The 23,205-nt window shown below is 34.5% G+C and overlaps 2 protein-coding genes across 2 annotated transcripts; one reads left to right on the top strand and one right to left on the bottom strand.

Annotated features, from left to right (window-relative positions):
* Positions 1-760: 760 nt before the first annotated feature.
* Clbn (Nuclear export mediator factor NEMF homolog Clbn) lies at positions 761-16,487 on the bottom strand. The gene is made up of 16 exons (XM_089640855.1): positions 16,347-16,487; positions 16,019-16,190; positions 15,717-15,919; positions 15,485-15,621; positions 15,220-15,398; positions 14,938-15,138; positions 14,669-14,851; positions 14,354-14,595; positions 10,945-11,140; positions 8,485-8,666; positions 6,224-6,395; positions 5,150-5,288; positions 4,288-4,784; positions 2,921-3,109; positions 2,266-2,393; positions 761-1,636 (listed from the first exon to the last, which is right to left on the bottom strand). Exons 1-16 carry the CDS (start codon positions 16,400-16,402, stop codon positions 1,429-1,431), a joined length of 3,084 nt encoding a protein of 1,027 aa, XP_089496981.1. The 5' UTR covers positions 16,403-16,487; the 3' UTR covers positions 761-1,428.
* Positions 16,488-17,443: 956 nt separating this feature from the next.
* On the top strand, positions 17,444-19,733 carry Rrp46 (exosome complex component Rrp46). The gene is made up of 3 exons (XM_089641453.1): positions 17,444-17,636; positions 17,720-17,955; positions 19,357-19,733. Exons 1-3 carry the CDS (start codon positions 17,516-17,518, stop codon positions 19,678-19,680), a joined length of 681 nt encoding a protein of 226 aa, XP_089497579.1. The 5' UTR covers positions 17,444-17,515; the 3' UTR covers positions 19,681-19,733.
* The last annotated feature ends 3,472 nt before the right edge of the window (positions 19,734-23,205 follow it).

A 23,205-nucleotide genomic window follows, 5' to 3' on the forward strand; every position in this document is an offset into this window, starting at 1 on the left:
TATGTACGCACCATTTGTAATGCGTGCGTAAAATACTACTTTTGGCTGTCGGCAAAATATAATATAAATAATTATATAATGAATTTTATTGTAATATTTTTTGACGGTTAGACTCATCAATATAATATATCATTGAAGAAGAATATAATACTAAAAAATCTAAACGAAACATGAAACAGAACAAGACAAAGAAAAAGTTAACGGTCTTGGCTACGAATCGAACCCAATCGGGACAATGCCTCTAACCACTCAGCCATATGAATTATTTTTTAAGTAATTTTGTTTATCTCATATTTCAAATTCATAATTAACAATATTATCTACAACTATTTTTTCCAATATTTTTTAAATGATTACAAAGGTCTAAATAATTTATTTTTAACCTAGATAGTGTCTCGGATAAGCATACCGATTAAATAAAAATTTATTAGTATTAACAATATTTTGACCGGTCAGTGGTTGAGTGGGCATAGCGCTTGGGTCTCACCCGAGCGTCGCGTGTTCGATTCCTCGGCTGGCTAAGTCCTCCATCACAACACAAGCAACATTTTCGGCTTTCTGTGGTGGTAGTAGGAGATTTTCAAACATTGTTGGGTTATTCGTAACCCGGGAATGTTTGTCTTTCTTTTAAAAAAAAAAAAAAAAAAAAAACTTCAATAATTATATAATGATTATTTCTTTTATACCCACACAGGGCTTTTATATATTTATTATTTATATAGAATATTCAAACTTTTATTAAATAATACAAAAAAGGAACATGTTTTCGTGATCAAATTTATTACAAAAATAATTTTTAGGTGTATTTATTACTGTAAAAGGCAAGAGTAATGAAAGTTGTCACTGGGTATCAAGAACAAGTCTTTTTAAAGCAATGTGAGCTATTTTTAATAAGGGCGGCAGGGCAGGTGGACTGTACCATTTATTCCAATTTTTACGACAGAGAGAAACATAAGTACGAATTTATATGAGTACACATACATTCTGGAATGAGAGATATACAGTGATTTCATATACAGTGAAACTCTCTTAAAACATTTTCAAAGGTAACAGGAATTTTCATTTATTTATTTCATGATTTAAGGGACAGAAAAAACAATTTTTGAGCATGAATATTTCTTAAATGGGTGCTTCGTAACTCTTGGCGTGCTGACGCAAAATTTTAGCTGTCCGCTAATAACTTATTTGTTTATTGCAAAATTATGTTTCTTGTAAATTTTAGGTACTGTCTTACCCGATAATGAGTTTATATATTTATAAAAATATAATTGGTTTCTCCAGAATAGCTGAGAGAATGAATTTTTGATTCTGCCTATTGAATGCGGCGCCACAAGAGGTTAAGTGGGTTTCACTGTACATTGTGTCAAAGCCTGCCACGTGATGGGATAGATTGCATTGAAAAGGCCAGCGTAAAGGTTGAAAAATAAGTTATTTCTGTTTTTTCTTAGTCTTTTGTAACTGCGGAGCGGAGAGTTTGACTTTGCCGGGTAGATTCCTTGCCACATTCTCATCCTTGACCGCCTTGAGGAGATCTTTCTCTCGGGCGGAGCACTGCTTGTCTCTGAGGAACACCTGGACACCAGTTCTGGCAGCTTTTCCTCTCTTGCCGGTGCCAGGAGTTAGCTTCACTTTGTACCTGAACAATATGATCCACATTATTATCATGAACACATGATAAGAGATGAATGAATGAAGCAAGGAGAGGGTCCAAAGAGAGAGCCGTGTGGCAGTCTATCATCTATTGTACCATAAAGTCTATTTTCATTGACTTGCAACAAACAACATTCTTCCTGTGGTGCATTCAAATATAAATTAATCTTCTTTCAGATAATTAGGCTAGGTTGTTTCAATTAGAATAACAACTAACAACATGCCAGGTATGATCAGTAGGTGATCACAATTTGATCAAAAGCTAAAACAGACCGAGAGTTAGAGTTTAACACATTCACTGCCAAGAGCTTCTGTTACCATTAAAAATAATGATTCCTCCCATGGGGGTGGGTGATTGGAACTTAACCGATTAATGGGAACCAATTCAAATCCAAAGTGTTGCTGATCGGCAATTTCATATCAAATGTAAAGAGAGTTCGAAACAAACCTCGTTCTCTCTCTTCAGTGTCAGATCGATAATATTTCCGTTTGAAATGATTGATGAAAGTGATGGGTAGGCACGTAATATCGATGGTCATTAATGAGTGGAAGCAATGCCTAAGTATGTAATTTTAGGTTAAAAGATACCATTTCAGACAGGAGTTTGTTGCTTACTTGTAATGATGCAGGGCAGAGTAGGGGGCCACAACAGGTACGGCAAACAGTAGTTCATCTTCCGCCACCGGTACGCCGGTCAGCTGGCACAGCATGTCCGTGTCCGCAGCCGCCCCCGGAGCTTCAGTCTGTGAATAAATAAATACCTTCAGTACATGTATATCTGAAAAATAACTGATTTTAAGTTTTCACTTTCTAATTAGTAGAAAATATCACAAAAGGATGAGCACAAAATAATTATTCTGCATTATGTGAATACCTCACAAGAGTCCTAACAAGCACCCAAATGTACGAGCCAGTGGGATTGTGGCATCCTCAATTGAGGTATGTTGTGAGGTTAAAGGGAGTGGGGATGAGAAAGGTTAAGAAGCGGAGTTTGGCATTTCATGAGAAGTCTTATAATATATATTTATATAAAGAGAGTGTCTGTGTGGGCAGGCGGCATTTGTTTGATTTTTATACAAATCTACAGTTTTATTCCATGATTGATGAAATTTTTACACTTGACCTTCAAAACAAGAGGAAGGTCACTGTTGGTCAAGTCTGATTATGACAAATTCCATGTAAAGCCCGGGCAATGCCTGAGACTTCAGCTACTCTATTAAAAAATAAGTCTATTTTTTATTATGTATTTCAGTCAAAGTTGTGTGCTTACCTCATGTTCTGCATCTTCTCCGTCAGAATCGTTGCCACCGTTTACTGGAGGCTGCTGACCTTCAGACTCAGAATAATGCTGAGGTTCCACTCGCTCAACGGGGACGTAGTGGGGGCCTTTCTTCTTGATTGGCACCAGCCCTCCTCCCTTCTTCATGGCTCTCTTTGGCTCTTTCTTGGCGCCAGAAGACTGGAGTCAAAAGATAATGTCATCAATTAAATTTACAAGCAAAATGCATTATGCAAACAAAAAGTAAAATTAGTGCTAACCCGTCAGGCTAATTTGGTCAATGGTCATAGAAATCATTGTCTCCCTTACTGTCATGGTGAGAAATATGATCTAAAAGGCGTTAGAAAGAGAAAACACCACGCTTTATATATTCAAATCTAGAAGTTAATCACAGAATAAATAAAATGTACACTGTTATGAAACCAAAGGTCCCGACCGCAATTTGAATAAAAAAATTTATGTTAAATGTCAAAAAAGTGAGGTGACAATAATATTTACAATACATTTGTCTGATAAAATTTGTTTTTTTTTAAGTAATTTTAGTTCAGTGTTAACTAATTAACTAACCATCACGCCGTTTCTCCGCAGGGGTGGGCAAAGAGGACGGACCGCCAAACAACTCGGTCTTGGCACACACTCCTTGCCTCATTCACATTCATACATCGTCTCATACATACTCTTCTATTATTCTGACCTTGACAATGACTCTTCTGACAAGTATCTGATTCACTTGGTCGTGCCATGTCTTCCTCGGGCGTCCCCGACTTCTGCTACCATTCACATTTGCATCGTATATTCTCCTTACACTCCTTTCTTCGCTCATTCGCTCTACATGCCCAAACTATCTAAGCGTCCCTTTCTTGATCTTACTCATTACGCTTACATTAGCCTTGCACTCTTTGCGGATCTCCACATTCCTCACACGATCATACATGGTTTTACCACACATACGTCTCAGGGATCTCATTTCAACAGCATTCAATCTACTTTCATCCTTTCTTTGCCAGTTCTATACCTCACTTCCATACATCAGGGTAGGTACCAGCACTCCATTGTGGACTGCTAACTTCGCTTCTTTGGACCAGTGTTTAGACACAAAAACGTAAGGTGAGTTTATTTTGTTATTTTTACAATGTTTGCATTCAAAATTTTAATATCTCAAAAATTGTATCTTTATTTTTAATAACACAATTTGAAAGCGTATTACATCACCTTTCAAAAACAGTTTTTAGTTTTCGGATACATTCAGAAATATTCCATTTATTTGGATTTGATTGAGAAGCGGAAACACACACAAATTTTGACAGAATATACAGAGGCCTGAGAGGTTAAGTTCATATCCAGTAAAGAAAAATTACCTTCAGATAGTCCATCATAATAGCCTTATCTTCATCATCTTGGTCTCCATACTTTTCCTTTATCTTCTTAAGCTTTGAACGTTGACCTCTTTTCAATTCCTGCTTTCCATTGGCATTTTCCTTCTCTTCTTTGGGTGGTGGCTTACCTTGGGACTTCTTCTCATTTTGTTGACCTTTCTTTGCGCCTTGTTTCCTCTGCGGCATGGAGGGGAAAGAAATTGGTTTGTCGTCTCCGAGGAATACAACATTGTCATTTTCTTCATTATCGACTGTACTAGCGGATAATGTCCGAGAAGTGCTGCGCATTATAATCTTTCCAGTGTCGTGCTCTACCTTGATGTGGGTGTTGGGGTATTTGATATTTTTATCTGAATCTTCATCGCTTGATGAATCATCATCTTCGACGGTTTCTTTTTTATCGAGTGAAAGATTGTTAGTTTCTTCCGAAATCGATTCCATGTGAGTTTTAGGTTGAACATCTATTTCAGCATCCTCATCTAAAAGAATAAGGAAAAAATCAACCCATCATACATCTATTTTTTAACCTTCCTCTCCAGGGACTGCAGTCAACCGCGCTAGCAACTGAGCCGAATCCTGGATTGGGTAGGACTGATATATATTTCATATATTAACTGTTGTAATGTCATCTAGTTTCAGAGTCTGCGTGTGTACGCATGATTGCCACCACCAAAAGTTGATAATTGCGATAATGCGTTGTCATCGACAACGAGTTTATCTGCCGTGTTTGAGCTTGATTGGATGTCAGAAAGTGGGTTAATTAAAATCAATGTTTTTAAAAATAAGAAGATATTAAAAAAAATACATACAGTATCATGTATCATTACTTTGTCAATCAACTCACCATCTTCTCCTTCCGAAACTAATATTTCCTCATCATCTTCTGCTTCGTTTTGTGCATTAACACTTTCCTCAATCAACTCTTCCTCGGGGCAAATAACTTTTCTTTCGTTCAAGTGCCTTTCAATGCTGCTGTCTTCAAGCTAGATACAAAAAAAATGTCAGAAATGCCTTTATAAATAAAACTTTGTTAGCAGATGGAATTTTAACCCTTATTACAAGCGTAGCGGTCATAAATATGTAATTTTACCATTTAAAAAAAAAATTATTTCAAAAAAAGTTTGCAGCCAATTTGAACCCTCATAAAGTCATAAACTGGGCACATATTTTTATCTTCTATATATCTAATGAGGATTGTCTGTGGGCAGGGGGGTATAACTCTGATTGAAAATTGGAACCGAAATATTATGACGTCATATGTTTGCCTAACTATATCCACCAATGAAAAACTTTGAAAATCTATGGAATAAACTTTCAAAGTTTTTCATTGGTGTATAGTATAATAAGTAGGCTCCGAATGAGAATTTTACTGTCTATATATTGGCATATCTATGGTATTTTAGGTCCAATTTGTTTCATACAAAAAGGCCGAAGTTATCAATCTATGGAAGTTGATTTGTCTATGGGTGGCTTTGTCTTTAATACAAATCTACAGTTTTATTCCGATATTGATAAAATTTTGCACACTTGACCTTCAAAACAAGAGGAATGTCACTGTCTACATAATATTTCGAAAAATGCTATATTCCCACCCGTTAAACAGAAAATCCTGGGTATCGCTGGGTGCTTCAGCTAGTATGCAATAAAAAAAGTCTCAACGACAATGCAATCAATGAAGTCGTATTATATTTCAGAGATCAATCTTGCATGTGTGAGTTGTCCCCATGAGACCCTGTTGTCAAAATGATGAGAACCACAAATACACACTGCTCTACATTGTATAACACGAAGACTGTGAAACTCCCCCTACACGTGCAATTGTGAAACTGAGTTTACCGTCTCCAGCTACGCATAAAAACTGTAATCTTAGTCGACCACATACAAAGTGTCAATGAATTGTATTGAGTGGCATATTCACCCTGAACATGAAGGAGAAGCCTAGAACAAGGTAGGATGGAGGTAGGAAGTTCTTCTTTCCCCTGATCATGAAGGAACCGGTGGTCAGGTACTCTCCGGTTGGGGCTGACTTGGAGACCTGCGAGGCGTGGACCCACCAGGCTGAAGTCACCACTTTGGCTTCCCACGCAATACTGAAAAAAGTGTAAATGTCAACGCAAGAAATCCAAAATATGCATGTAAATAATATTGGGGATTCCCATCACCACAAAGTCACTGGGATTATGTATTTAGCTTTTTTTTGAGATAATATGATAATTTACTTTGATACACTAGTAAACTGCTGGAGCTGGAAAAAAATATGCTAACTCTTTAAGAGCTCTCGATGGTTTCGATGCTAGGTGCCCCTGTATATGGCACTTTTTCATTTATACATGTTCACAAGACAACTGTTGTGACATCCGCAAAAGGGGCACGGTCACTCGTAACACTGCCGTAATGTTTGCATAAAACGGGTTAAAGGAATAAAATGGTTGAAAAAATATGCATTTTTTTACCAAAAAGGCTCAAATATGCATTATGCAATAATCTGAGGTTCCTAAAGGCACATATCCATCTTTTTTTACATTACTGTATTCTAGCTTATTAACCTTTGGAATGCCGAGCTCCTGCGGCCTGATTGATACCTCCGTAATGTGCCGAGGGTAAAAATCCCAAAAAAGAAAGTATTGTTGAAATTGTAATATTTAATTATTGAAGACAATATTAGCGACTCAAACAAAAATTTGAAACAGAAAAATCAGAAAAAGATAGTCGCATCTAGGACTTGAACCCAGGACCCACGTAGTTGAATCTTGCGATCCTACATAAAGATAGCAGCCAATAAAAATGTGCGGTGAAAATATGAAGGTAATGTTGGTAGTTCTTATTCCAAGTATGATACAGTTAAATATAACCGAAGGATATAGGGTCCCATGCGCCCCGGCAAGGCGAGGGTCCTGGGTGCAAGTCCTAGATGCGACCGTATCTTTTTCTGATTTTTCTGTTTCAAATTTTTGTTTAAGAATCGCTAATATTGTCTTCAATAATTAGAAAGTATTGAAAACCAATAATTGGATACTTCGGTGCTCAACGAATACAATTTTTTCATATCCAATGGGTACTTTGAGTGCTTGGGAAGTTATATTCTCAGGGCCTTACTAATAAAAGCGTTTTAAATTTTAGACAACTGATAAAAAACCGTTCACCATACAAAATCAGCCGTGTAAAATTAAAAATATGTTTGTTAGTAAGGGGGCAGATAATTGTGGAAGAAATATAATATTATATATACTAGAAGGAAGGACTATACATAAATTTAATGCCAATGTCCAAAATCAGGAAGAAAATTGATGCTAATCAGCTTATTTTTATTATGTTTATCTTATTCCAGTAGATGGTGAACTTTATCAATGGGACCAGGTGACTGTTAAAGGAATGAGGTAAAATGGGAGTTAGCACAATGAGCCTATGGTCTAAGTGCTCACGGGAACTATACATAATCCGTAAACTCTCTATTAAAAAAAATATATATATTCCATTAGTAAAACGGAGCACTTAGGTTGATTTAACTTCCATCACGGGATTTGATAAGATAAGTATTACATTGAGTTTCGTATTGGTGCTGTTATGAGTTTCGTTGTTATACATCGATTTCGTTGTTATACATCGCTGATCAGATGCTCTTGTATAAAATTATTAACTCTAAAGTTGACTGCCCGGAGTTGCTGAACAAAATAAATTTCCATGCGCCAATTCGATACAGCAGACAAAATACCCTTTTCTACATTGATAGATGCAATACCAATTCCAATCAAAATGAATTTATGCAAAGGACATGTAACTACTATAATAATAAATTTGCAAATATAGATACTCGTACTGACATATTCACTGCTAGTTACTATCACTACAGAATTTCATTGCATCACATTCTAACTCATATTAACCACTGTTAAATTGATTTTACCTAATATTTTAATATTACTTGCGCGGCAACTTTTCCTTATCCCTCTCCTCCCCTTTCCCGTTCCAACCCAAGTCTATTTAAGTATAGTTATAATCACTTTTATTTATTGCTGTTTATGGTAGGCATATTATAGGTTTATCGTTTATAGGTTAGTTTTATGTTTCTGAATATATATCTGTGAACATTAATAATTGGTCTGTTTTTTTGTTATTCTCTTATGTATATTGTATTACTAAGACTGTTTATGTTCCTCAAATAAATAAATAAATAAATACCTGTAGGAGATGGCCATTTGGCCTGCTTCATTGAGGGTTTTCGGTGGTACTGGATTGCCCGTAGGGTTTTTGATGATGATGCTGGAGGCACCGGAAAGATCGGCATGGACATACACATCCGTAGCTCTCATGTAGCGCTTCACCAGGAGCTCATTCTGCTGTTGGTCTCGACCTCCAATTACCTTTAAAATGAAAACGATACTTTTATAAACAGACACAATAATAAAATCTAAATCTAGGTAAATCTCTAAATAGTATAAAATAAAGCCGCTATCCGTGTTTGTCTGTTTACGCTCTTAGTTCTTCTAAACTACGCAACGGATTTTGATAGGATTTTCACTATCATTTAGAGAATTTCTTCCAGAAGGTTTATGTATATAAAACATGCATATTATATTTATAGAAAGTAGACGAAAGTCTGGAAGCAACGCCGGGTACACGTGAGCTAGTAAATAAAAAGAATGATGTGAAAATGGTAAGGGTAGAGGTTCCAATATAGTTGAGGTAGGAAGAACGCTTGGCCAATAGACTAGGTTCAAAATCAACCGGTCAGTGGCTGAGTTGGCATTGCGTTTGGGTCCCACCCAGGCGTAGTGTGTTCAATTGCTCGGCTGAATAAGTCCTCCATCACAACACAAGCAACATTTTCCAATTACTGTGGTGGTAGTAGAAGATTTTCAAATATTGTCAGGTTATTCGTAACCCGGGAATGTTTGTTTTTCTTTAAAAAAAAAAAGAAAGTAAAACCCACAATGGAACTGACTTACTCCACTTTCAGCACAAGGTCAGCGTAAATGCTAAACTTAAAGATGCATTGTGATGATGTAACCATTTGCTGTCATGTAAACAAAATATCCGTTTCTATAAAAACCTTCTCACATCATAAGTTTTTCTATAGACTCTGGTTTTCTGTTTCCACGAACACAAATCATAAAAATCATTTGTTCATGTTTTAATTTCTAATTTGTATTCGCTACCTCATAATGAACATCTCAATTCAGTTGGCTCTCCGAGGTAGCCGAAATGTAAAAAAAAACTCGGAAATCTAGAAAAATGTAATAATGTTGGGGAAGCAAGTAAGCAGTTTTGATTTATAGCTTAGAACTTCGAACTTAGAATTTGAAATACTTAAAAATTTGGTTGACTAGTGCAGAGGGCCGTTAAACTCTATTGGAATGGATGAGGAGACAGAATTTCCTTGGGAGATGACCTAGATTTCTTAGCTTTTGCAAACTAAAAATCAACTTCCTCATTCTTTGGCTTTGGGAACCAGGCAAGAGTTTAACCACTCAAAACATTAGAACGTCAAAAGACGTAAATATGATAATAGCGGTCAAGACATTAGAACGTCTTTTCACGTAAATGCGCGAGATTTTACAAAAATCGATTTATTTCCATCACTAGTATACGGATTGCCATGATTTAAAAAACAGAGTATCGATAATGAATAACGCTACGCGTCTGTATTCGAGAATATCTATGGAACGTAGAGTTGCATTATCTAAGCCGATTGAATCTGTCATCTTGTTCGTTCATAATTTATTGCGTTTCTAAATAATTTATTAAAAATATTTTAGTTTGGACGGTTAATATTTTGAGGTGACTAATAGTTTTTAATTATATTTCTTCAATATATAAAGTGTTATTTCTTTATGATACTCAGAAAAAAGTACATTTTTCAAGGCTTTGAAATAATTGTAAGCGATTTCTACATATTTTTGACGTTTTCATAAAATGTATATTTAGAAACGCAAATATTTACGTATTACAACACAATGCGATAGTGGATTTCATAATCTTTCCAAAACATTTTTTAGAATGAGGCTACGTTTCCCAAAACGTGAGTTATGAAGCTTTTAGCAAAACTCGTAAATAACACAAAAATTATCACGTTTCGACAGTTTTCAAAGGAACACATAGTAGATGAAAGTCTTTGTCTGAGAGGTTAATATTTATGGTCTATGCCGGCCAATTATTTTCATCTTTCATTCAATTTTCCTGTAAAATTTTGGAAAACCAATACACACATAGGTATCTAGCTTTGTAAGTTCATCGCCTTCGTTGTTAAAATCCCAACACATATTTTACGATTCCCATTATACATATTATGTGATGTATTGAAACAATAATAAATGGTATAACAAAAATGTATATAGCTAGACCGCAGGCAAATGAAGGTGCGCAGATGCATGTCTCCTGAAATTCGCAGAAAGGGTGTGGTTTATAATTAGTTTGTTAGTGCTCATTGGTGACTTACCACATGGCACTCGCCTCCTGCACCCGCCTTCATTAAAACGAAAATTAAATTCCGAACTAAATAATATAATATTATTCCTTTTATGAGAAAACTCCGTAAGTTATAATGTTACTAAACACGGGTAGGTCTTCAGATAAATATTCTACCACCATGACATGATTTATGAATCTCTTCCACCAAAACTTATTAGGAATTATTCTTACCAAATAATTCTCAGAGGAAATAAACCAGTAGAACTTTTCAAACCAGTACATTTTCCTGGCTTTATTAATGTTAGTGATTGTTTGAACTTCTTTCAGCGTCTGCATTGTTTTCTTCTCCGCACTCTTCAACGCTTTTGTTTGGGATTCTATGGTCTTCTGCTGCTTCTTGGCCGCCGAACGCTTTTGGTCAAAGTATCTAAAAAAATATAAGTCATAAAGTATAATCATACTTTGTCTGAAGATTTACTTTAAAAATTTTACAAATTATGTAGCTGAGGAAATTGTATAAATATATACACTAAATTCTGTTTTTGCACGGGGGATATGTTCCACAGAATACTGTGTAAAAAATACAATGTATAGGAAAACGGGAGATAGGTTCAATTGCAGGCATGCCCAACCTGTGGCCCACGGACCCAATTGAAGATTATTTGGGGCCAAAAATGAAGTTTTCAGCTTTCTATGTTTTGGATATTGGTATTCATACAACAAAAAAATCGTTTTCGTAAATTTATCACTTTTATAATATTATAGTATAATAGAAACAATAGCACGTGTTGCTTTTACGTCCAACAGATGGCACTGTTTAAAAAAGAAGCATGTTTGTCCAACAGAGAGGTAACAATATACTTTTTTTGAATAACAGCATAATCTGTTAGACGTAAAAGCAAAACGCGCTATTGTTTCTCTATCTGTACAGACACACTGAGCCAGAGCAATGCATGGTGGGGTACAGCTGGGATGGCATAAATTTACTTAGAAAGTGAAATATTTGTATTTCTTTAACTATATTAATTAACTAGCTGTACCCCGTCACGTGTTGCTGTGGCTCAGTCTGTCTGTGCAGATAGAGAAAAAATAGCGCTTGTTGCTTTATGTCCAACAGATGGCGCTGATTTTTACCTGTCACAGGTTACATCTATATAATATAGGTATATAAAAACACGCATATTCTAATGCAACATTGTGTTAAAATTTCAAAGCAATCAGTGAAGAACTTTTGGAGATTTAAGATTTTGAACAAACAAACATACATTTATATTTATATAGATTTTTTGAAATTAGAACTTTCTTGTTATTAGACCTCAGACTCTAGATGGGGGTTTTGATTTATTGCTTGAAAAATGCCAGGCGCACGGCCACACTAGGAATTTATTTTCGCAATCAATTCCAGCCGGTATATTATTTTAGGCGCTTGTATAGTGGAGAGCGATAGAGCGAGCACGCTGGTTAAACAGGTGCCATTTTTTTAATTTATAATGTGCCAAAAAAGTGGGAGACTCAGTATTTAAATGAGAATAAAAATTCTGCGAAAATATAAAACGCATCACCGATTCAAATAAAACACATACATTTTATGAAAATACCCAAAATATTGTAAACACGAGGCACAAAACCAAAAAACTCATACAAACACAACATTTGGTCAAAGAAATTTAAAATACATTGCTTCTAAAATATACAATAACCTACCTGAAAAAACACGAAAATCGAATAATATTAACAAATATAAAATCTTGATCAAACAATAGATCATTGAAAAAGGTCGTGCAATAATTAGTCACCTCACCCAAATATAATCCTCTATCTCATTATTGTTACCACTACCTAACCAACCTGAAAATTTGTCAAATATTTTTTCTTTATTGAAAAATGTACTTTATTTTAATATTATAAAATATTTGTAAACTAGTCTGTCTATGCACAGGATTTCCTTGTGAGACAGGCAAAACCAAAAAAATATATGTAAACCATTTTTATATAGATGCACATAATAAATAAAATAAATAAATTCATGTCTGGAGATGTCAAGCAATAAATAAAAACCCCCATCGAGAGTCCGAACCTTGTTAATTAATATGCAATAATAAATGCGAATTATTATTTACAACCTGACCTTATTCACTTTGTGGCCCACCTAAGCTCAGTATTTGACCCACGGTTGGGTACCCCTGTTTTGTTGCATAAAAATCACTTCAGGATGTCAAAAAATAAAATACATTATCGTTTATTCCTCCACTAAAATTGGGTAGTGTATGTAACAGGGGTGGGAAAAATCTAGTATTATAAGAATGTGTATTACCACTATCTTGCTGTCTCTAGTGTGGTAGAATCAAAAGGAAACTATAACAAACCTGTAGAATGAGTAATAAATCCTTGCACTTTTTTTGTAATGATTTGTGTATAAGTGAAAACCAAATTTTAGGTATTGTAATAAAATATGTAATTTTTTTACACATCACTAAATGGCCCAAAACTGACTTTAACTGCAGTTTGTGGAGTTGATGATTGGTGATGTTGTTAGCATAAATTTTATTTCAAGTTGTAAAAACGAAATTGACTAATATGTACTTCTAATAATAGGCTTGTTGATATAAGAAACACATTACAACAGTCTTGTAGGTACTTATGTTGAAAATCAATAAGCCTGCATAGTTGAGTACCTTTTGCCCCGCCACTAGCGACCCCGCCCATGGGAGGTTACTTTGACTGTAATGGTCACATTTCTTTGATGTTCAGATATAGGTCAAATAAGTCAAGGTGGTTTTGGTCAAACAAAATTTAAAAAAATACATACATATTTATATTAGCTAACTTAAAACAAATATTACATATTAATAAAACAATTTATTCTGACTTTAATTCAAAAAATACTTTCTGTAACAAATCAATAAAACTGGAGTGATATTTATTACTAAACAGTGCCATGTCAGATAATAATGTGTTATGATTAAAAACACTCATTACAGATTTTGTTAGTTAACATAAAAAAAGGAACACCAGTCTCATAGGAAAAAATTGAAAACTGAAGAAGTGGATATTTTATTTGACTAAAAAACTAGCTGAAGTCTTTGGTGTTGCCAAGGATTTAGACAGTGACCTTCCTCTTGTTTTAAAGGTTAAGTGTATTAAATTTCATAGATATCGAAATAACTGTAGATTTGTAAACAAATCAAATGCACGCCGCAGGTCCGCTACAAACAGACAATCTCTTTATATAAAAGAAGATTTTCATTTTAGTTACAAGAGATGATAAATAAAGATATTAATTTATTTTTACTATAGAGAAATCTTCAGTAATATCATTCTTCCAGTTAGTTTTCTATTGGAAATATTTCATACACTTATTAATACTCATTAAAAATATGTACATGGAAGAAGTGCTGCAAAAATCAATGATGCTGTTCATTCTTTTCTTCTTGTTGAAAATCTGCCACAGGAACCAGGATTTACGAAGACGAAATTATTTTGTCGAAACCATTCGAAAGACTGAGAATTTTAAATACATCTCTAGTCCTAAGAATGACCCCAACAAAAAAACGAAGGCGGCCAGCCAGCTAAGCCCATCCACCTTAAACAGAAGAAAACACACAGTGCAGCAGAAAGATAGATATTAAAGTCAACTAACCTTCTTGCATTTGAGTAAGCACTCATGGATAGATCTATGTCAACAACTGTAGGCTTTAGTCCTGGAGGTTTTACTTTTATCTTTCCAGTTTCCTCGTCTTCAGAGTCGGAAGAAAGATAAGGATCTTTCAGCATAAGAGATATAAAATTAGACTCCAGTTTCAGTTGTTTGATGCTCAAAGCGATGGGGTCTTTGTTAACTTGCGCAGCTTTTATCAAATTGTTAATTTCTGTCCACGAAACCTAACAAATAAATAATTAAATGAATAAATATCAGAAATAACTTTTTTATTTCTTTGACTGTTTCATTCATTACCTGTGTAGCAATGGCCGCTTGAACAGCGAGAATAGCTCTATCCACCAACGTTTGATTTCTGGTAATCAATTCAGCTTTATCTCTGTCATTAGTTTGCACTTTGGATAACTCCGTCAATCTTTTGTCATGATCTTTTCTAACGTTTTGTAGTTTTTTCATTGCTTCTCGTTCTATTTGCACAGCCTAATATCGAAATAAATAAAATTATCAATGTATAGTATTTATTATTAATAATTGAATATCAAAATAAGGTTGTAGGTGTGTTTTACCTTGATGTCAATCTTTTGTCCTTCAAGCGTTGAAAAGAATTCATCGACGGATTGATCAAAAGTATCAAAAGTCAAGTAAGGGAGGGCCTCGTGTTGGGCGTACAGGAAAGGATGAAATTCTTGATTGGTCAAAAGAAAGTTTTCTTTGTCGGGATTCTCTTTGGTTCTTGGCCTGTCTTCTTTCTTCTGGATTATGTATCCCTGATAAAATAAATAAATTCAAATTAAACAGTTTTACAGGCGAAATAAGGGGCTTTGGTGAGATTTGTAATGATACAGTACCTTGGATGTATTTGTTGAAGCCATTGTCATCATCTCTTCAGCTAAAGTCAGGGCGTTAACCAATGATGGCATGTCCCTAGTAATGTAAAAACCTTTGGCATTAACATCTTCAATTGGTCGGAGAGTGCCTGCCAAGCCAACTTTTGATAATACATGATCAATAACTGCAGGCCCATATTCTGAAAAGAAAAAAATATTCATAGAAAATCGACGAAATATTATTTTGTTATAAAATATATTATTAATTTGTGAGAATTGATCTAACCAACATGAGGATTTAGTATTTTTTTAAGGTTCTCCCCGGGTTTGGCAGAATTTATTAATTCACGTAACCTGTCTTCAGAAAGGGGGTCTGGGCGTTCTTTTGCCCTGTCCAACGGGTACTTTTCCTTGACTGCAAATCTGAAAAATGTATCAATAAAACATCAAAAAGGCTCATAAATATGGAAATGAACTTTGCCATTATATTTGTTTCACAGTTAACGATTTTTTTTCACCTGACTGTTTCTCCTTCTGTGTGAGGCCTAAGTACATTTAAAATCATCCAATTGTAATCAGTCAGAATAATGTTTCCTCTATCGTAAAGTTCTAAGATAATGTGATAAGCTGCCTCTCCAGTTCCAAATTGAAAATCAACTATTCGATCGAAACCGAGTTGAGTTAGTTTTTCAAGGCGTTTATTTTTCAAGTGTTTTCGCATCTGAAATAATGGAGAAAAAATTAAAGAACCGTACGCACAAGAATAAACCGTTAATAATCTTATCGCAAGTCACGGTTAAACGTAAAACACAATTATTACCTTCATACTGAAACCCGAAGGGGCATTGTTCTTCGGCCATTCGAATGCTGTCGTGTGAAATCGATTTCCCGATTCTAAAAGTAGTATACATTTTTCTTCTGTTCTTTGTAATCGTATAAGATATGTTTTATTATCAATGTCGTACACTTGATTTACTCGCATCCCCACATATCTGAAATTACATCACGTTTTTACTATCAACGACAATCAACGTGGGACAATCGATTTGCGCATTAACTTTGGGCGGATGTTCGTTATAAAAATTGCACAATGAAATTGAAGGACATTTCAAACTACTAAATTTGATTTACACCTATTTATGACTTACTTCTGTAGTTCCGTAACACTGCATATTATATCGTAGGTGTTGAATCTGTTTTTCATTTTAACGTTTCTCTAAATTTAACACAACGTATTGAGGAAAACGGCACCAGCTCCGAATTGTGACCTGTGACGTGACATGGAAAAAAGATGGATCCATAGAGAAATTTTCTAAGAAATAGAGCAGGAAAATATAGAGATGGCAATATTACTGTCCCGGTTACTTTGTCGCGGTAACTCGTTCCGGTTGAATCACATTACAATGAAAATTTGAATAGTTATTACATTGATGAAAGTTTAATTATTCACTTTTACCACCAAAATTCAAATGAAAGGCGCCGAGATAAGAATGATTATGTGCCAAAACAAGAAGAGATTTGATTAATATATAATATGTTGAAAAAGAAATTTTAGGATTAAGTAACCTAATGTATTTGTATTAGTCTAATCATAGTAATTAGCCTCAAAATTTTATTCTGTGGAACCGCATCCTTGCTATTTATATAATACTAATTTTAGTGTGCCATCGGTATTTCCACCTAGATGTTGCAAGAATAATCCGTTTATTCGAGAATCAATATATCACGACTAAAATGAAAATTGTTCCTTTTTGTAGAAGTTCCTTTTGGAAAAAAATTCAAAAACAAGGTGTGTGCAGGGTATTTTAAAAGTTAGATCCATGTTTGAATTACACATAATCAATTTTTAAAATCTTTAATATTCGAAAATTCATCACCGATTCCTTTGAAAATTTGACCCAACGTTGCATTCGAATACGCGTGTGTTTTTATAAACCTATACTATAAATATGTCACCTGTGACAGGTAAGAATATGTTTTTTGAAAAGCAGCGCCATCTGTTGGACCTAAAAGCAATAGGCGCTATGTTTCTCTATCTGCACAGACAGACTGAGACACAGCAAAGCGTGGTTAGTTACAAATAAAACTAAAAAGGGAACCGGTTCCTTTTCGGTCACTGATAACTGAAATAGTTGCAGTTCATTTCTCTCATCTCTAGGAAAATAGCAAATCAATAATATTTTGTGACGAGATAAAGACACCATTGCTGACGCTGACCTACATTTGTCTATGATTTATTATATTATATGGCAGCACCGTCGCGCTACTGTCAAAACTGTTGACAATCCTCTTGTTTCTTTAAAATAACCGCAAAAACATGGAGGTAGATAACTCTGGGAACGACAATGAATCGAACGTCGAGGAGGTTAAACTAAGAGACATGCAATGTGAATTAAATATGCTTAGTCGCCCGGACGGTTCAGTAATTTACTCTCAAGGTATGTTGTTTTAGAATTTAAACTTAACCTATAAGTCACGTTTCAATATAAATAAACTTGTGTTTGAACGATTATCATTTCAGGAAACACTGTTGTTTTGACCGCTATATACGGACCAGTTGATAATAAACTACAGAATTCGGATACCTTCAGTGCAAATGTAGAGGTATCTTTCAGCACAAAATCTGGACTACCCACCGTAAGAGAGAGATTACGAGAAACGATCTTGAAACAAATATGTGACTCGGCCATTCTTATTGCATTACACCCACGGACAACCATCTCTGTCAATATCCAGGAAATGCAAGACTTTGGGGGGGTCAGTACAATAAACCTGTTATTGTTCTTTTTAAATGCACGTCACGCTGAACTGTAAACATTAAACTGTCTAAAAGCTTGAATTTATGTTAAATATTCCCCTCACCGTTGCACTTTTAATAGGCACAGATTATGGAAATTATGGTTCATTTCAGCTTCATTAGGTATTGCAACGAACAACGATTTAAGATGCATTATAATTCCAATTTTATTCAATCCAAGTTCAAAAATGATCTTATAAGACGATACCTTTGCCGCCATTTTGAACTCTTTTTGTATGGAGTGACACTTGCGACAGTTTTGTTTCAATCTAAATATGCATAAATTACCTGATTAACCCAAACTAGGAACCTAAAATCTTATTTTTTTCACGTAAAAAGTTTTGTTGTTGTAGTAATTGTTGAAACAAAGTGAAATAACTAGCTATCACGCCATTTCTCGCAAGGGGTAGGCAGAGAAGATGGATCGCCAAACAACTCGGTCTTAGTACACACTCGGTGCCTCATTCGCATTCATGCATCTTCCATACATACTTTATTTAGTTATAAAAAATTTACGTTTTTATATCTGGTATAAACCTTTTAACAACTTACTTCTTTGACATTAAGGACACTTTACAATACTTCTAAAACTTATTCTTTATCGTATTTAGGCATAACCCACGAAAAGCAGCAAGGCTTTTAGCTTCTTTAACATCTGTCGGTAATTCATTAAAAATCTTAAATTCTTTAAAATAGAGATTATTTTGGGTTCCTGACAAATTTTTTTTGGGAAGTCTAAAATTTCTACAGTTTCTCGTGGGGTAGCCATGTATTTCGAAATTAAAATTTACATTATTTGTATTTCAGGAGCATCTTAATTTTTAGCTTAAATGTAAATATTTGGGTATTGTAAATTATTCGCTGTCTCACACTTAACATTCCTAGTTTTTCTGCATAGTAATTATCTTAGAATACCTACTACAATTTAATACTGCTCGCATGCCTCTATTTTGAATTATTTGCAATTTCTTTATCTGCGTTTGATTGCATAAGAAAAGAACTAACTAACATAATTTGAAAGTGCCATGACTTCCTTGGGCGTTCCCGACTTCTTATACCATTCACATTGGCGTCATATATTCTCCTTACTCCCTTCTTCGTTCATTCACTCTATATGCCCTTTCTTAATCTTACTCATTACGCTCATATGAGCCTTGCATTCTTTGTGGATCTCCAACTTTCTCACACAATCCTACATTCATTTCCATAATCTGTGCCTTAAGTACGGTGGTTAGGGAAATAATTATCGATTTTATTCATTGAAACAATTGAAGCGTTTAGAGCAGCTCTGCTTTTTCATGTACATTTGTGGTTTTTTTCTGACAAAATTTGCTCATTAATAATAATTATCTCCTTTTCAGCTTCTGGCTTGCAGTATAAATGCCTGTTGTTTAGCACTCTTGAACTCCGGCCTGTCCATGCAGTATCTGTTTGCTGCGGTGAACTGTGCCATCGCACACGATGGAACCATATTGCTGGATCCCTCGACGAAGGAATCAGAAGATGTAACGGCACAACTCACATTTGTATTTGACAGTATCTCAAGCAATGTGATATCTTGTTCCACCAATGGCAAGTTCAGCTTGTCACAATATAAAGACTGCTTATCAAAGTGCGAAAGAGCAAGTCGAAATATATTTAAATATTATCGTGATATTGTTCAAAAGTACGCCAAAACGATATAGTGTTTACATAATTTTGTACTGATTAATAAATAAATATTTCTTACTAATCAAAACTATGTGTTTATATTTTGATTGTTCCACCTCATACATAGAATAAATAATACTAGAAGTGCCGTCCATACAAATATATAGAATAAATAATAATACTGGAGTGCTGTCCATAAAAATACTTAGAATAAATAATAATACTAGAAGTGCCGTCCATACAAATTTGAATGAAAACGAATGTTTCATTTAGCCCAATAGCCTAGTGTTCTGCCTCATTTACACTCGTCTGATATCGTGGAGTTGAATTTTGTAAACACCGTTTTGTATGGGAAATTTAATCCTCGATTAGGCAAGTACTTTGGATCACGAAACAAGCAAGGCACTTATTCTACGACCTCTTGTAACTGTTGTATTTTGTTAGTTTCTTTTTTTTTAATGTAAATAGTTGAGGATAAACATAACCTATATTATAATCTACGCGTTTATAGATGGCGTTAATTTAATTATTATTTTATTAAATAATTATTTTTATGAAAATACACTTTTTGGAAGTTATGCTTTCAAATATTAATTTAGACGAATTATTTGTTTGCGCTTGTGCGTACATAAAATGAATGTGGATAGATAGTTTTGTTCATATAAAATCCCAATTCTATCAAGAAAGGCATACAAATACAATATTGGATTGAATCAATGATACAACATGGTATTTGTACAACAATTTTCTTGAAAGAATTGCGTTTTTATATGGACAAACTATTTATTCATATTTGCTTGGTTTTTAAATGATACTATGCTTGGTTCCTACTGGGATGTCATTTATCCAGTTCCTACCTATCCCCAACCAACAATTATATCATTCTAGAAGTGATGAATTAACAGTCAAATTTATACTCATGGCCTGTTGTCGATGTATTGCGTACCAAAACACGACACTGAGTGTGTGTAAGAGCTTCTCTTGTGAGGAAGAGACAAAGCTACACGACTACTTTGCTCTAGAAAATGATGCAAGTATGTATACAACGTTTGATCATTGAGCAATGATTAATTTTAATGAGGGAAAAACCAAAATTTTAAGGAATCTAATACTATGTTTGTACAACAGAAATTTTGCTTGTGTAGTGGTGTACTGTGTCCTAGATTTATTTCGGGGTAAGAGGGGACTGCGGACGGGTGTTCCAAACTATTTAAAAATAATTTGAACCACTATTAGTGTGCACAAATACGTTCACACATGATTTGGAAATAAAATTACCTCCATATTAGGTATATTCAAAATTTGGTGAAATTTTCAGAGTAGAAATCATTAACTTTTTTTTTTATTTATTTAGAAAAAAAAGTAAATATTCACAAGAGATAAATATATTACATTTCATATCAGACATCACTTTTTTTTTGTTTACCCAATTTGTAGAGAAATATTCTCGGGTCAAACTGGGGAGCTAGTCTATGTGCTTATATATATAGATAATAATATGTATAGTTACACAAATGGAAAAAGAATATTTTAAAAAATACTCTAAAATACTACAAAATATTGTACAATAAGAAAATTACATATAAATTATAGAAACAGAATATCAACAAAAATCAACGAAAAATCAACAAAAATATAAGCAACAGAATGTGTAATAAACTATGTAAATATCGTTGTGTACACATTTGAAAAAAACGTTGCAAATAAAAATATAATAATAATATTATATAAACGATATCCCATTTATAATATATAAAAATACATTTTACATAAATAATATTTTCTCTCGAACCAGGTCGTGTCAAAATAAAACAATTTGGTTTGGTTCTTGGGAAATCAACTACTTTCGCTATGCTAAAATAGATGGCGCTGCTCAAAACTAAAGGTTTGCATGTAATTAAAAATCGATTTGGTTAATGTATCCAGTAATTGAGCAATAATAATATTTTCTTACATCAGAAATATTTTTCATTGCCGAAAAATGCAGTGTGCATAAAAATACCCTTTCCCGGTTGCCGAGAAATTAACATAATATGGGGAACTAGTGTGTTCCTAGTTCCCGCCTTATCTGTTCTAGACTGATATATTTCATAGAATGAAAGTTTGTGTTTCAATCGCTTAGAAATTTCGTAGAATAGATCTCAACTGTACATACCTATATTACATTACAATTACTTACAATTAAAAAAGGTACCACTTAGACATGCAAAAAAATGCGGCAAACTTGACGGGACACGGCAATATTGATGACCAACACCTTCCACGGCAAGACTACTGACGGGCAAGACAATAAAGGTCGAAACACATTATTAAAACCCGACGCGACCCGATGAAACGCGATGCGTGTTGAGTCGAATCAAATGTATTGTTTTCTTATGACCAGAAACACACTATGAACATCCGACGCGACGCCATGTCGGATGTTCATAGTGTGTTTCTGGTCATAAGAAAACAATACATTTGATTCGACTCAACACGCATCGCGTTTCATCGGGTCGCGTCGGGTTTTAATAATGTGTTTCCACCTTAATTGTACGTCAAAAGGGAATAATAGGCAATTTATCTTGCACGTTTATCAGCACCTTTACAAGTAGCCACAAATAGTGTTTCGCGTTCACGAACAAGATAGTAGGTACCCAGCTTTGCAAATAAAATAGAAGTTACTTTAGGTACTCCGCTGATATGAGCATTTTAATAAGATGTTGTATGTTTTAAATGCCAAAGAGAGATAAAACACTATTGATGTAGGTATCCTAAATATGTACCTACAATATTTATTGCAAGTACGTACATTTATAAATATCTTCAAACATTACAATCAAGATGATAAATCGCACCACCCAAACTGACAGCGCCGTAGTACAGAAAAATAATCATATTATGTAGATATTAAAAATTATTAGATATTTACATTAATAATAATATTATGTTTAGAGTTCGAAGGGAATCGAACCCGAAACAGTCGAATACGTAGATCATAGCACCGCATTGGCATGATTTTCAGATTTAAAAACTCTAAATTGAAAGAAAGTCCCACCACAGGAGTACTTACCCTAATATCTATTTTTTTCCATTAACTTCGGCACTGCTGCTACTAGGTCCCTACGGATTAATCTACATTTAAAAAAATGGTTTTATCCTCATAAATCGCTACTCCCACCTGACCATTGTAACCCAAATATCATTCAATTTTTAACTACTTCAATCGTCTCGGACCAAATGCAAAATATCAACAGCAAAAAAACGGCAGCCGACACAAATGGGTAAAAAAACGATGTAGCGAAAGAGCGGGAAAAAGCTCCCGCCACGGAGAAGATACGAAAAGATGCAGCAAAACAGGTATCTGTTTTACCATCTCCGATATTCGCCTGTCTTGCCATACGAAATAAAAAGCTTCAGTCGGGCAAGCAGAAAAAAACAATAAAAGAAAGCGTAAAAAATCTTTCCAGGTAGAGATGCCGCGTATGTGAGCATTGATACTGGAATCCATTGGCGCGACCGCGGACTCTGTGGTAAATTATTTTACCGCTTTTCTCCTTTATTGAATTATATTTATACAA

Source organism: Hesperophylax consimilis, chromosome 16, assembly GCF_061612785.1.
Source record: "Hesperophylax consimilis isolate HC1 chromosome 16, BYU_Hcon_1.0, whole genome shotgun sequence".
In the NCBI taxonomy this organism is placed as follows: Eukaryota; Metazoa; Arthropoda; class Insecta; order Trichoptera; family Limnephilidae; genus Hesperophylax; species Hesperophylax consimilis.